This window comes from Harmonia axyridis, chromosome 1 (genome assembly GCF_914767665.1).
Source record: "Harmonia axyridis chromosome 1, icHarAxyr1.1, whole genome shotgun sequence".
In the NCBI taxonomy this organism is placed as follows: domain Eukaryota; kingdom Metazoa; phylum Arthropoda; class Insecta; order Coleoptera; family Coccinellidae; genus Harmonia; species Harmonia axyridis.
In genome coordinates this window covers 15,791,700-15,808,360 of record NC_059501.1, presented here as the reverse complement: position 1 = coordinate 15,808,360, position 16,661 = coordinate 15,791,700, and the positions used below count along the sequence as shown (strand labels likewise).

Genomic DNA, 16,661 nt, shown 5'->3' with positions numbered 1-16,661 from the left:
TTCCGTGTTGGAGGAAGAGCCTTTGTTGTTGCCGAGTAGAAGTAGTGACTATACTGTTTCGAGCCGTTAGTGCAAATTGTATGACGCTGTACTTATCTTAAATGAGGGGGTTTTATTGTAGAATTGTGTTTACTGGTTAAGATCAGTCCAACTCTTGCCGATAAGTACTGCTAGTATATCAAATAATCAATGCTGAAAAAAAGGTAGATGCAGGGCCGCCGCCAGGACCGGCATACCGGACAGGTTGCCGGGGCGCCAAATTATAATCAAAAATCAAATCAATCAAAACGCACCTTTAAGAACCACGTTATTTTTTCAATATGGAGCATCATACTTTTGAACAATGGGGTAGGATATTTTTTGATGAATTCAACAAAACGCTTTTTGATAAATTTGACAAGCTGAGTTGTTTGAAAAATACAATTTCACAAGAAATTGAAAAGATGCCTGGGGGAATAACAGAGGCTCCTTCAAAGAAAATTAAGTTAAATTAGGCAAAGCCGGGCGGTAAAATTTTATTTTGCAGAGACGCCAAAATATTTGGCGGCGACCCTGGTTAGATGTTATTAGAATTAATCCTAATAATGATACCTACTAAATAAAAAAACTCCTGCTTCGGTGCCGCGTTTCTATCAGTCTCAGGATACCGAACACTTTATTAGGGAAAGTGTCTCTCTGTCAAATTGGTTGAATTTTTGATATGTTGTAGTCTAAGTCATTCCTAACAAAAAAATTCAATATGCAAAAGTTTTTCTATAGGCTAGTTTTGACGCTTGATGTCCCTAAAACTCTCATTTGTTCTCTATATTGTTAAACAAAACAAAACGTTATCCTGGATGATCATCACCATTCTGAGTAATCAAGATGTGAACAGTCATTAATCGGAGATACTATTAAATCATTGTTTTTTGGGGTTGTTACATTTGGTCAATTATACAGTGTATTCCAGCCCTTTTTAAAATTTTTAGAGTTCCTAATTAGTCGAAACTGGTTACAATCGCCTAAGCGATCTTCAATCAAACAATGTTTATGAATCCTATTCTACACCCTATTTTACATCATATTCGAAAAATATACGTAACGTACGGAACATGTTCAATATAACTTCGTATAATTTTTCAAATGTGATGTAGAATAAGGTGTACCTGGAAGAGAATTCATTAACATTTTTTGATTGTAGATCGCTGTAACCATTTTTGAATGATTGAACTTTGAAAATTGGAAATAGCTGGAATACAATCTATAATTGACCAAATGTAACAACACCAAAGAGCAATGCTTTTGACCCGAGTTTTAACCTTTAACCATCCGTAGTGTCTGTGAGTTGAAACTCTTATAATAAAAAACTTGTTTTTTTTTAATGTGAACCTTTCATAACCAACAAAATTGCCTAATTTTTTCCTTTTCAGAAATATATAACATGATATATGAATTTCTTATCATACTATAAAAATCATAAAAAATTTTAGTTTCATACGACAAATTATGAAAGTGGCCTCGCAAGTGGCTATATAGAATAATCTGCAAACCTCTGATAATTAAAATATTCGGTTGCCACCATAAGGTCTCCAAATTTAACATCGTGAGATTTTTTTTCGTTCACATTTAAAGCACAATTGTCAATTTGAAAATGTTGAAAAAATCAAATATGAAAACCTTGTTGACCTTAGAAAATATTAATTATCTGAAGTTCACAGATTACCTATTTTAGATATGTACTTGGTTGATTTGCCGTGTGAAACTGAAACTTTTGCTAATTTTCATAGTTTGATGAAAAATTTATATACATATTATGTTATATTTTTTTGAAAATGGAAAAATTAAGCGATTTTATTTGTTATAAAAATTGTTATGGTTTACATTGAAAAAAACAAATGTTTGTATCATAACTTCAAAACTAATGACAATAAAAATAAATAGTTTTCTTTCTTGAACTTCTCATTCGAAATGACTTGGAATGACTTGGACTATAACATATCAAAAATTCACCCAATTTGACAGGAGATCACTTTACATAATAAAGAAAGCGGTTACCTTTCTAAGCAATCTAGTTTCCTTAAAAAAATAAAGTTTATCCGTTGAAAAAACAGTTCGACGAAATTCCCAAGGCATCAGATAGGTAAAGCATAAAGTTAAATTCCAACGTAAAGATTTCGGTCACACTCCTGTCCTGATTTTTCTTCGCGAAGACATGAATATTCATGGGCTCCTTCGAGTCGAAGACGAAATGACGGCGTTATTGTGAAGAGCTTCGGGTTATATCCACACCTCCTTCTCTCCACACAACAATTTGACAGCCCGTTTAAGGCCACCTCTCGTGATGCTTCGAAACGCGAAATATTAATTTCGAATCTTTTTCTGCCAGTCACTTCGCACCTGTTGTCGGTGTCGCTCTCAGATAAAAGGACTTCTCCGATATATTGAAATGATTGTGGTCGAGGACGCCCCAGACTGGCATTTCGATCCGAAGAAATGGAAATGAAGCAGTCGTAAAACCTCGGCGCAATCAAAGAGCAGGAAATTGGAGGTAAACAAAAAAAATTAATTTCAATAGTCGTTGGTACATACCACATGTGTATTTTTTTGAAAAATTCCGGAGAGGCAGGCTTGATAACAACTACAAAGGAATAATAGTTATTTATTATACAAGGGAAAAAAGTATTAGATTTTAGCTCGAGGTTATGTTGTCTCCCGACGCGAAGCGGAGGGAGACAAAAAACCGAGAGCTAAAATCTAATATTTTTCCCGTGTATAATACACTATTTTTTTCTGTGACAGGAAAAACGACAATTTAATAGTGAAAGAACATATTATTACAATATATTAAAGTCAGAATGTTATCGATATGAAATTTGAATTTTTAAACTAGTAAGCTGCAATTAGACCTGCGTTGCTAAGGGAAACTTCAAAGTAATCAAATATCTCTCAATTTAATTTTGTGATTTGTTTCAAAAATTGCGAACTCAGTAATAATTGCTCAGTAGTTATTTTGTTGAATAATATAAAGTTAAAAAATTTCAGATTACGAGTTTTCTCTGACTCCACTAGAGTTGATAGAAGCAGCGCAAGTAGCGTCACGAAAATTATTGCCAGCTAAATCGCGGAAAATTTACGAAACCGCGTATTCAAGATTTATGGAATGGAAAATGAAAAAGACATGCAGTTCTTTCTCGGAGACAGTGTTATTGGCTTATTTTTCGGAATTGGCACAACAACAAAAGCCATCAATAGTGTGGTAGAATTATTATTATTCCTTTATCTATATGTAGATAAATATATATCCGGGAAAAAAGTGAGTACTTTTTTTCCCGGTTATATATTTATCTACATATAGATAAAGGAATAATAATAATTCGGAATCAGACATTTTTTAACTTTATATTATTCAACAAAATAACTACTAAACAATTATAACTGAGTTCGCAATTTTTGAAACAAATCACAAAATTAAATTGACAGATATTTGATTACTTTGAAGTTTCCCTTAGCAACGCAGGTCTAATTGCAGCTTACTAGTTTAAAAATTCAAATTTCATATCATTCTGACTTTAATATATTGTAATAATATGTTCTTTCACTATTAAATTGTCGTTTTTCCTGTCACAGAAAAAAATTGTGTATTATACACGGGAAAAATATTAGATTTTAGCTCTCGGTTTTTTGTCTCCCTCCGCTCCGCGTCGGGAGACAACATAACCTCGAGCTAAAATCTAATACTTTTTTCCCTTGTATAATAAATAACTATTTAAATCGACTCACGAGAGTTTCTTTTTCTCCATCTCGATCTATAAAATTTTAATTACGCACTATTCAAGCAAATATTTCAGTTTGCAATCTTTGCAAAGATTTCATTTTTGCTTATCATCTGTTTATTTGATATTGTTAATTCAATGAATGGATCGAATTAATAGGAGATCAGTCTGTGTTTGGGAATTCCATTGTCAACAATTGGATTGGTTGATAACAGTTTTGTTAAACCGACAGACAAGTCTACTTGCAGAGCAGACCGATGTTACGCACGAAAATCTAGAGTACTGATTTCCCTATGATGGCTCCCACAGGATTTTACTAAATTATTATCGATTGATAGTTCGAAAATATGTAGTACGTTTTATCGATAATCGATACTTCCGATAAACAAACTATCATTCGATAATACATTAGTAGGAACCAGACTCAGATGTGGTATGAATATTTTTGAAGTTTAGATAGCGATAGATTGTTGCCAAGAAATCCACGAATTTCGAGATTTAGTCATACGGATTTTGATTCTAAAAAATCCAAAATGTGAAATCATAGAAAGTTTGAATCATTTTCTACTAACGCTAGAAAATACTAAGCGAAAAAATGAGAATCTAAAAGAAAATTTTTTACCGTAGGAAATAATACACGGCTTCATCAATCTCACACACAGCTCAAGAATCTCTGTTTTGGACTCGGTTTTGGAATTTTTAAAGAGGGTGGCGTCACCGTTATACATAGTGAGCACTGACCAGTAGTTTGACATGGCCAAGAAAATTTTTGGTATCTAGTGAAGGGCACATTGAACCAAAAGTGTACATGAATTCAATGGAAAAGTTTATTGTTTTTATTAATTCAGTCACCACTTTTCAATCGATCAACATCAATACGATGAAAAGTCGTTCATCATATTGATGAGTTGTTTCAAAGACGGTTTATTATTCAATCGACTATAAGCAGTTGATGTACAACTTTATACATCTAATGAGAAAAGTTCTTCTATCCATTGATAACTCATTCGAAACAACGAAGACAACATCAATTTCAGAATCATTAATGATATTTCTGCAGAGATTCATAATATCGATGAATAGGATATAAAATTTCATTATATTATTGAAAAAGTACCTTGTATGAAAACATATTGAGAACTGCCATTCTTCATTCTTTAATACAATGAATTTTTTCAGAGAATGATGTATGGAGCTTCTTGTTTCAGTAAGATGATGCTACAATACACACAGCTTATCATCCACACCCTATTATCCAAGCGATGATCCCTAGCCACGTGATTTCTTTGTATCAGCATCTTCAGTGGCCCCCGCACCTTCCAGATTTAAGCACTTTTGGTGTGAAGTCAGTGAATATTTTGAAATGATCTCAATCAAATTCATACTTTTAAAGTTATCGGATTAAAAACAACCAAGCTCCCGAAGCTTTTGGCGAGTCACTATCGATGTGTCTGGTCAGGTCGAGGGCCTGGTGTTGTCCTGATAGAACTCAATTCCTCTCCTATTGACCAAAGCTGGTCGCTTCTGGGCGATTTCTTCCTTCAGTTGGTCCCATTGTTGACAGTACAGTTCCGAATTAACAGTTGTGCCGTAAGGGAACAGCTCATAGTAGATAATTTCCTGCCAATCCCACCAAAACACACAGCAAAATCTTCCTGGCGCTCACCGCTTTTCGACCAGAATGGTACACTTTTCATAACCAGTCACTAATCGCTTCAAAAATGGATCGATTTTGTTGCTATGCAACAGCGATTCGCAAATGGAAATTCAGTCCATGAGGTTTTTTTTGCCTTTACTTGTGTGGTACACATACATCCTCACCAGCCTTATTCAAAAAGTTCCAAACAGTTTTTTGAGCAATCTTCAGCTTTTGGGCAATAGCGAGGGCAATAGAAACACTGCTTACATGAGGGTCGGACTCGATAATAATGTCCATGATTTTGTCGACAATTGGCCTTCTAGTGCGTGATGCATCTTTTTAATCAAAATTTCCGGAACGCAATCAACAGAACCAAAATTTCGCGTTATTGACTGTTACAGTATCAGCACCATAAGCACTATTCACATTTTCAGCCGCCTGGCTTGAATTCCCGCCTTCATCGAAAAAAAAACTGTAAAATATAGCGTACTTTCTCTTTGCTAGTGACCATCTTCGACGCACGCTCAAACTGAACTGTGTCAACTAATCACAAAAATGTCAGAAGAGCTTTTGTAGTACGAAATCATATCTTTCCAACGCCATCTACTGAAAACAGATTTATACAACACTAGATACATATAACGAAAGTCATCTATTAGGAAATAATGGATTTCTTTTAACTACATCTAATATATTTCTATATTATATATGGTTTGATTTTCAAGTCCGCAATAAAGCTTTAAAGTTTCTGACACGCCAAGTCAGGGCTTTTCTGGTTTCATTCATTAATTGAAATAAGGAGTTTTCGTGTAATATTTGAAAATCTGAACATCATACGGCATGTAGTCTCATCTAAAAGTAAAATTCAAATTCTTGTTAACACTGAATCACATCGTGGACCATTCTCACAAAACGTCGTTCTTCTCTTATCACCTGGATCTGATTGTCCCGAAGACGTCATAGTTTCCAACGTGTGATTTGGGCCAAGTGAGGATCCCTCCCTTTCCTGGATAGATCTCGTATTTTCGCACTTTATGCCTCCATTTTCCCCCCTGAACACAATCCGGAAAACCAACAACTTATTCATGGAATTTCGACAATCAGGTGGAAACACAGCCTCGAATTCCTACAACTTCCTGCCCAACTAGACCGATTGATACAGAAGGCTCGTTTCTGTTCGATACCCTGTAAATTCCTATTATGTGAGTAGTTCCATCTCGTTTGTGAAGTTTTCTTGATATTGTATTCCTTTTCGGGACCATACACAGTTACTTAAATAAAACCAAAATTCATTGTGAGGTTTCAAGAATAGAAAAATTAAAATAAATAATAACATTATACTACTAGATCAGCAAAACGTACGATTAAAGGTATTGAATGAAAAAAAAAATTTTTTTTCCCATACCTGCATCTAATTCTTTGATCTGAGAAATTTAAATGAGGAAAGCATCCAGATCGAGATCCAGATAAAGTCAGAAGCTTTTGAGAGCTCGTTCATTCATTAGACAATTACGCTTCGGGAGACCATAAAGCTTTATAGGTAGGTACATATATTCAGTTATAATATCACTAGAGCATGGACAATATTTGATTATACACCAATTCACGAGACGTAGTTCGCGAAACATCACGAGAGCGCAGCTCGAGTGGTGTTTCGCGAACTACTTCGAGTGAAGAGTTTCGTATAATCGAAATATATTGTCTATGCTCGAGAGGTATTCATTACGATTATATAACGAATAATTTCAATAACTTTAACCAAAGCACTGCATTTTGATAATTCAATGACATTTCACTGAGCTTGACTTTCATTTTTAGGCAAACATCCAAGAATGTTACTATGGAAATTATCATTATATGGCAAGAGGAGACACACCAAAACGATTATACCACGTTATCAAGTAGTATATTAACTTATCAATACACCGTAACAATGTGAAATCGACGGATTTGAAACATGAGTTGTATAATCATATTAATGAATGAGCAATCGATGTTTTTTTTCATTGAGAAATTGTCGAATTGTTTAAACAACTTCATTACTCTTTCTTGAATACTGAGAAAAACTTTATCTGTGTGACTGGGGCCCCCTTAATTTTTTACTGCCCCCCTCCCCCTGAAATATCGCATGAGCAAAAAAATACAATATAAATTTAACTTAAACTAGATCGACCTGGAAATGTTGGCCCCCTTAAAAATCCTATTCTCCTATTCTTTGGAACTGGCGTCGCCCCTGGAATTCATGGAACATAATTCATGGAACATAGTTAATCGACTCAATATTCGTCGTATTTCAGACAAGATTGAATGTATGACTCAGTACTTGGCACTAGTGCTCTTGTATGTTGAGGAAATTCGCTCACAAATTTGTTCGACGAATATTTAGTCGCTCAACTGAATAATGTATTTTATGGATTCTTCTTACATCACTTTCAATATTCAAAAATTTATTTTGATAAAACAATTCAACTTTAGTTTCTAAATGAAACGTGTATCTTGCAATAATTGAATGGCATAACAGAACACAAATGACATAAAAAATGTCGAAAATAATAAGTGTTTCAATTATAATCATTTTGAATTGTATCATTTCTATCGAAATCCCTTTACACGCAAAATCTCAATAATGTTTTTTATAACACGATCAACATGAGATATTGAGAAAGGATGTAAAATTTAATTTCAATCGAATTCGTACTTCTGAAATTATCAGAAAAATAACGTTTAGTATTTTGCCGAAGATGTTTGTCCATTCAAGAACCCAAATTTATGGATTTTAGGTTTTTCCGTTTGAGACGGACAGTATTTAATTTGATCAGGGATTCGTCATCAGTGACGTCAATGAACAAATAATATGCTTCATTCTTCCAAAGTAACCTGCAATTTTGGTGGAATTGGCTGGAACTTTAGATGATGTAGATCCTTTTAATCTACTGAATAGATATATAAGATAAGTTGAATCAGCTATGGGATAATAACGAGGATAATAATTATTATCATCTGAATACTGTCGATATAGGAGTTATAATAAGAAGTTCCTAGACTCCGTATAAGGGATGCTTTTTTCCTTTTAGGCAGAAGAAGGTTTTTATGTAATGTATTTATGAATCAGTGTATGTATGTGCTTGAAGCTGATTTAAAAACAAAATTCCAATAAAAAATCGCAAATACTAACTTAAGACAGATGACAACCAGAAATTTCTGAGATCTAGTTTGCAGCGATAATATATTGAAATATGAAAATTCGTTCACGGAATTATTGAACTGCATGAATTGAGAGTACTCCTAAATAACGGCAAAACAAAAAATACCCGAGAAAATACAGTTTTTTGCTTGTATTTCAACACTAAACTTAGTATTCATTTTGAATTGCAACCGGATGACCTTGCCGTTTCAGATCATTTGATACAATTCATAAATACCCTATTAAATACCTACATGAAGATATCAAGAACCAGTACCTTGATATCTGAAATTATCAAGATTGAGAAGCGAAGCATCGAACTTTTAATTCGATCCAATTAATTTCTATAATCAATGAAACAGAATATGAATCGATGTTTTGAAATCAGTGGTTACCTCGGTGGTTACAATAACAGAGGTTTCATGTTTCAACAGGCAGACGTTGTTCTTTTCGTTTCACTTTTAGCATTCGTGACACTATTGATTCCTTAAAAATTAAGATATTTTCTTATTTTCATTTGAAATCGCAATCTTCGAATTCCAATTTTCACCCATGCCGAAATTCAAGAATATCATATCAAAATTATACATTTCACCTAGAATTTCACTTTCTTTCGAATGCAGAAGAACCTTTTGTGGACTAATTTGAATCCCACTGCATGATCATCCGTCAAGAAAGTCCCATAACCTTCAAAAATAACTCTCTTGACATCTTGACATGCTATCAGATAATATTGAAGGACCCGGGACGGCAATGTAGATGATGAATAATGTCTCTTAATTTTCCTATTCAAATTTTGTTTCCGGAATTCTTTTGATATTTTGATAATATTTATCCTGCTATTAGGGATAAAGACAAATCCAGAAATCGATTCATCCATTCTTGAGTGATAAATTAAAACTGAATTAATTTCCTTTTAATTCATTAGATCATTTTCGAATAAATGTTTTTTGTCATGTTGATAAAGGCTGTAGCAATGTATCTATATGATTATTTCCTTACGCATTATCATTTCAATACCATGCCATTGTTCAATTATAGGAATGCACATGCTATTTGTTTTAGAAATATGTCAGAAAGTGAACTCATTTGTTCTCATTATGAAAATTGAAATGATCGCTGTATAACAGGAAAATTACGAATGTAATTTGACCATAATAGATCAAATAAACTCACATGGTACAAAAAAATATGTTCCCATTATATACAGGTGTACCAAATGTCCTTATTTTTTTTTTCGACTCAGTGAAAGAGAACATTAGTACATTATCCTCATGTTGAAAGTCATTACATGTACATATGTCGTTCCGTCACTGAACTATTAGGCTTATTGTCGAAACGTTAATGCGCCTGTAGATCAATTTACCTACTAATGAACTGGTGAGATGCAACAGATACAAGGGAATACCATTCCCTCACCTCAGTAATGTTCATCAATTTGTTGAATGCTGTGTTCGAGTTTTTTCAAACGACTAAATGCCAGAAAAGCACCTTCACGAAAACTGGACAATTATTCTTCAATTCAGAAGCAGAAAGCTTCTGTATAATATAGGGTTCCATTTGTTGGTCATTAGGTTTATATATAGTGATACTTTAATAATATTCCTTAGGAAGGAATCATTGCATGATGGAGCTGACAGGTTAAAAATATGTCAAAGCCGGATAAAAAAAAATTTCCAAAGCACTTCTGGGATGTGATTTCACAAACGTATTCATATTCAATAACAAATAATTTTTTTATACATTTTTTACTTGATGGAGATTACTGAATCTCAAATTACTCGAAAAAGGTCATCTATGTTTCATTTCAACGAAAATATGTATTATTCATAACGAATTTGGCTCAATAAATGATTATCTACCCAATTATTTCTTGAAACAAACTAATTCACTCATTTTTGGGTGTCCCGAGGGTGTCCCTATAGAAATTTCGGTATCTACATAAAATTACAAAACATGTTGGTAGATTCGAATTTTTTCCTATAATGTCAAATCGATTATTTATTAATACATGCTTCATAATTCCGTTATTGTCTCGGTTATTGTAGAAATAAAAACTGGACAAAATATTGCATTGAGTCTCATGAGACGTTTGATTTTCATCATCAAGACTTGAAAATCGCGAGTTTTCTGGAAGCCTGTCATTTTTGCTTTAGATGGCCCTGAGGATGGTCCCGTTCAGGATGAGATTTTGGATTCTTCTTTGGTTGAGTATATACAGGGTGTTTCCTAAACATGCGGCAAAAATTCAGGGGGTTGTTCCTTGGACTATTCTAAGAATATTTTGTCCTTTGATGATTTTTGAAAAACCTATTTGTTTCGAAGATATAGGGGAAACAAAATTTCAGATAATAACATTTTATTATGAAAAATTACATGAAAATTCAACTCAACCTACAAAAACTGTTGAAAATGACCACCTCTAGCCAGCATACAAGCATCCAATCTTCTCCTCATTGACTGCCGAACCCTTTCAAAAACACCAGGATCATTTCTTATTAAGTTACACCCAGCAATGATGTATTCCTTTACCATCTGCACTTATCAATTTTTAGTCAGAAAACTGGCCGTTTTTAGTAATTGGAATGTTGTTAAACAAATTTAAAAATAAATTGCACCTACTTAGTAAACACATTGCGGTAAGCATTTTTATTTAAACTATTATTAATTTTAAAAATATGAAAAATGTTGTTCGCCCTGTATCTTCGAAACAAAGAGGTTTTTCAAAAATCATCCAAGGACAAAACATGCTTAAAATAGTCCAAGGAACAACCCCCTGAATTTTTGCCGCATGTTTAGGAAACACCCTGTATATCATCATGATTCAGTTCAGCTTATGTTGTAAAAACTGACGTGAATTGAATTAAGTTTTATCGAGAGTTTTATAAAATGATATCAGGCTCGAGTTCAGGAACTTATTAGTTATAATTCTGGTTGAGTGAAATGGATATTTGAATAATAATCCACTAATAACTGATCATGAAATTTCCCTTTTATCCTGATGATATTAAACGCAAGCATTACAACCTATTCATATTTTTAGTTTTATCGGGCATACGAATCAAAAATTATGTTTTATCTTCTGTTGAATCTCTTTGTGTTTTTCAATTGAGTTATAATATCAAATAATTCTTCGAAAACTTTTGGCTTCCGAATAATTAAGTGAATGTAAATTTTCATTTCACTTTTATATTATACATATTCATTAGTTTCCAAGTTTCACTAGAAATATTAATCAATCGATCCGAAAATTTCGATAAAAAGCAGAAATAATTATTTTTCTGAGGCTAATAACCTCTTCAAAAATTTTTCAGATAGAAAAAATATTGATTGAATTCCTTATAATTACGAATATACGAAAACATCATTTTTCTAGACCTGAAAACTTGCTTGCACATTATTACATAATTGGATATAATAAAAATGAAATATTCTCGGAAATATTAAAATCGATATTTGGCTATTTGTGCAATAATACGAGAAAAAGGTTTATCAACGAGAAAGTTTCAATCAAACACTTATTTTTATGTCAATTCTTCTTCAAATGTTAAGTGACCCAATCCTCTTTTGATAGGGATGAATAGGAGAAAACCAATACATAATTTTCATGTCGAACATGACAACACGTACCTCCATGTATGTAGCAGAAACAGTGTTCGTTTAGTGATGTAACATTAATTGTATATAAGATTAATTAACAGATGAGTTACTCTCATAATTGGGGAAACTGTTTCATCATCATCGAATTTGGACCCACATGCCGCATGTATTTTCGACTAATTAAAGGCTAATAGACTTTCATGTCACGGTTCATTTGAACTTATTCTCATAAACATGGAAGAACACCTGGGATCCAAATTATGTTAACCCCTGTAATCGCTCACCTAACTTTTTTGAATCCAATGAAATTAGTTTTCTCCCCACAGTGTTTATTATATCAAAAAAAAAATTATTTTATTCCTTCTTTATAATATTCATCATATATTTTTGAAAACTTGAAATCGGTCAAAGACTATATAAATACGTTAGCCATTTCTAAAGCAAGTAAACGAATATATTTAGTATTCGGTTAGTTATAAATTTAACTTTCTGTCTCGCTTTCTGTTAACTAGTTAACGAATATTCATTTTATGTCGAGGTTTTCTTGCATTTTGAACTTCTCATACTGATATCAGAAATTGAAATACGAAACAATTTTCATCAAAATAAAAAATTCTATTTCAGCAAGAAATAAATTGTTGAAGTGTTCAGTTAGAATACGAATATTTTATAATTTTCTGGTCGTACGTTCTACTGAGTTTTCAAAAGTTTTTGATCAAAATTGCAAAATTTAAATTTTGGATTTTCAGTTTTTACATTCATTGATTCGATAAATGAACTTGAAAGATCAATTTGTATTGAATTTCATGCAATCAGATTTTTCTTGACGGTACAATAAGAGCATACAATTTCATTCTATCCTACAAAAATCGTAAAATGTAGAACATCAAAGACAGTTCAGATATTTTCGGGATCGAGTCCAAAGATTTAATATTCAAAACAATATATCGAAGTGACCGTCCACTGTTTTCCATGAAAACAATCAACATATCAGTTTGAATTTGGTTGAAATAAAAATCAGAAGCAAGAATTTACGATTCATAAAAATGAAAAGCTGAGAATCGCGGAAAACCTATCCTGCATAAAATCATGCAGTATGAAATATACGTGATATTACTTAGTCGAACATTCTTCATTGCAGATGGCTCTGCTTTTGAATTTACGATGTTTTATATATCAGTTCGGAATTGTCTATGAAACAAAAGATTTATATTCTACGACTGAAAACATCACCCTCGACCAAGAAACAAGATGCAGATATATTTTGTTCATCGAAGATACAGTTTATTGTTCCTTCTTGAAAAAGAGGTTATAATATTTATGATCATAATGCCATTAACGAGGTCATTAAGATGATAATTGAAATTTGGTTGATATTTAGTAAGTAGTGTTATTTCAGTTTGGATTACATGAATTCTATTAGGTAAGGGATTTCAGGATAATTTTTACTTTACGGATGAATCGACAAAATTACTGCAAGGAAATTGAGAGATTTTGCATATTTCGAAATCAATCAAAATTTTTTCAAATGAAAAAAGAAGAATCGTAGAAAAATTAGTAGGCTGTCAATTTTTTTTCGGGGAAGACCAACACAATTGAAATTGAATGAGGGGAAATTTTAATTATATAGAAGAGTTCTTGCGAGGGTTCTTGGGATATTAAGAGAATTTGTTTCACTTTGAAGAATTGTAATTTCGAAATTCGAATTTATCTCGGAATTTATGTTCAAATTTTTTTTTGTATTCTTCGGAACACAGCTATGAATCGAACTGAAATGAAGGAAAATAATTAAAATAGAAGAAATCACAAGGGGATTGATTTCAATTTGTTTCCTTTTATTAGCGTTTATGCTTATGCCTTTGCTTATGTTTTTTTCTATTCCCGGAAGAAGAATTTGAATGAAGGAAAAAAAATAATACCTATAATGGGGAGAAATTATTGGAGAATTAATATTAATTTCATGAGCATCATTTCATTCAATCATTTCAATTTGCATGTTACAAATTAAATTTTGAAATATCCCATGAGAATTAATAGGAAAAATAAACGGGAATTGAATGAAGTTGATGAGCATCAAAATCGAGATCAAAATTTATATTATACGATTTATTATATCATTGTAACTTTCATACATTATCGAATAATAATTCCATTAGGTCAGGGTAGGCTTAATAATTTTCATTCCATATATCTTTTAGGCTTTAATGAGTCTTCTAAAATGTTCATAGATTAGATAAATAAGGTTTCAACATATGATTAAGTATTTGAAAATTACGACTTCATTGGCGGCAAACTCGGCGGCAAATGCTTCAAATTCGACAACGATTCCATTAATATCATTTTGATTTCTGCCGATAATGAATGAGTTTGTTTTACTTTCAATAATCGTCATTTTGATAGGTACGATGTTTAGAAATTCAATTTTGAAATTTTTGAAAAAAATTTTTTGTCTTCGGAAAACAGCAATGAATAAAAGCGGAATGAACGGGAATCATAAGAATGGAAGAGATCACAAGGTTCCTAATTATAATTTGTTTTATTTGCATTTAGCGTCAATTCTTTTTGAGTTTCGAAAATTTTCTCAAAAATTCAATTTTAAAATATTTATGCTCATATTCATGTCATATATTTTCGATTCTGGATATGAGAGAACTTGAATGAAGAGTAATAATAATACCTAATGAAGAAAAGTTATAGGTTTCAAATAGAATTTTTAATCAATTTCATTAGCATTTTTTTAATTTGAATTTTACCTCTTCTCGACGGATCAGAGCTCAGGAAAATCAGAATTCCACATATTTGGTTAAGTATGTGAAAATTATGACTTAGGTATCTGGCTTCACTAATTTTCTTCGATTTCTGACTGAAGCTCGGACGAAAATACCTAAATAAGTTTGTTCTACTTTAATGAGCGCCATTTCATTTCGATACGAGATTCAGCAATTTAAATGAAATAAAGGAAAAATTCGAGGAAGAATTATTTCCTTACAAATCCCCCAATAATTTTTCCCTATTAGGTATATATGATATAATATATAGACATAAGTATTTCAAAATTGAATTGAAAATCGAATCAAAATGACGAAAATGAAAGTTATTCAAAATATATTCAAAAACCTTGTGATTTTTTTTCATTTTTATTAAAAAATATTTTTTGGATATAATTTGAATAACTTTCATTTTCGTCATTTTGATTTGATTTTCAATTCAATTTTAAAATACTTAAATACTTATATCTTTCAATATATTTTTCTTCTATCCCCTGGAAAATAATTTTAAATTGAGGGAAATAATAACTAATGGGGAAAATTATTGTATTACTTTAATGGGTATTTTTTCAATTCGCATATTACAAAACCAATTTAGATATATGTCGAAATTAACAGAAGAAATAGTGGGGAATTTAGTTACTTTGGACAACTGAAAAACTACAAATTTTATGATATTTTCCAAATTTTGATCCATTTTAACGTTGTTACATTATCCTAATAATCTCTGCATTGGTTCATGGTAAACTGAGTAACTTTCTGAATTGTTTAGGCTTTAATGAGTGTTCTCCTAGGTTCCAAACTTAAGTAAATCAGGTTAACACATATGATTAAGTACATATGTGAAAATTCCGACTACTCTGGCTGGACATCCTTCAAATACAAATACGCTCCCACTAACTATCTTCGATTTCCAACCCAAAACTCGGACAACACTAAATTATACATTTAACATCACCATGACAACCACCAAAACATGAAGGTAGCTCACCAGATTCATTATCCAGGATTTTGGCTACAGTCATCGGCGGCCTTGCTACCACACACAAAAAAACCACAACAACCGAAACCAACACGTTTTTACCAGTAACATCTTTCATAACACTCAGTATCGAAGCTGCCATCCTGTATCTCACGAGGACAACAAGCTCATCCAATCAATCAGGATAATCACTAGTTTTTTTTACCGATCACTATGCCACTGTTCCCCGTCCGCGAAAGTCGTTTTGCAAGAGGCGGGTAAACAACAAAACAAACTGCTTCAGATTTTATCGGAGTCCGAAAACACCGGTAGCTGAGCTCGATCGCGATCTAGCGGGCCTTGGCGCGGAAGGCTTGGAACGCTCACCACGCAGCGGAAGAATTGCCACTGACGGCGATGGGCCGCAGCGTGCGCGCCCGGCCAATAGCTGTAGCTGTAGCGATGCGCGTCGGTCGCCGGCGAGAACTCCGCTTTTTAGGGGTAGTTTACCTTAGACCTTAGATAATCGGGTAATCGGCTAGGATTTTCCGCTGAACATGGAACTATGCTACATAGGTGTATATGCCCGATCGGCACTGCGTGACGGATTTTTCGACGAGGATGGACGGAATGTTAAAGATGTTGCTTTAATATACTGAATAAAAAACTGCAACACCCAGAATGAGCTGTTCAAGTTTTGATTTTTTTTTTTGGTGATACACCAGGGTTATTATTTATGTTTTGAGAATACCAAAAA

The 16,661-nt window shown here is 32.7% G+C and overlaps 1 protein-coding gene across 2 annotated transcripts in view; it reads right to left on the bottom strand.

The window, feature by feature from the left end:
* Window positions 1–16,320, bottom strand: part of LOC123683162 (synaptogenesis protein syg-2-like) — a 554,553-nt gene extending 538,233 nt beyond the window's left edge. For both annotated transcript variants that reach the window (XM_045622065.1, XM_045622072.1), the window contains exon 1: window positions 15,935–16,320. In XM_045622065.1, the coding sequence (XP_045478021.1) occupies window positions 15,935–16,067 (133 nt within the window). In that variant the 5' untranslated portion in view covers window positions 16,068–16,320. The remainder of the gene's footprint in view (window positions 1–15,934) is intronic.
* Window positions 16,321–16,661: the final 341 nt, after the last annotated feature.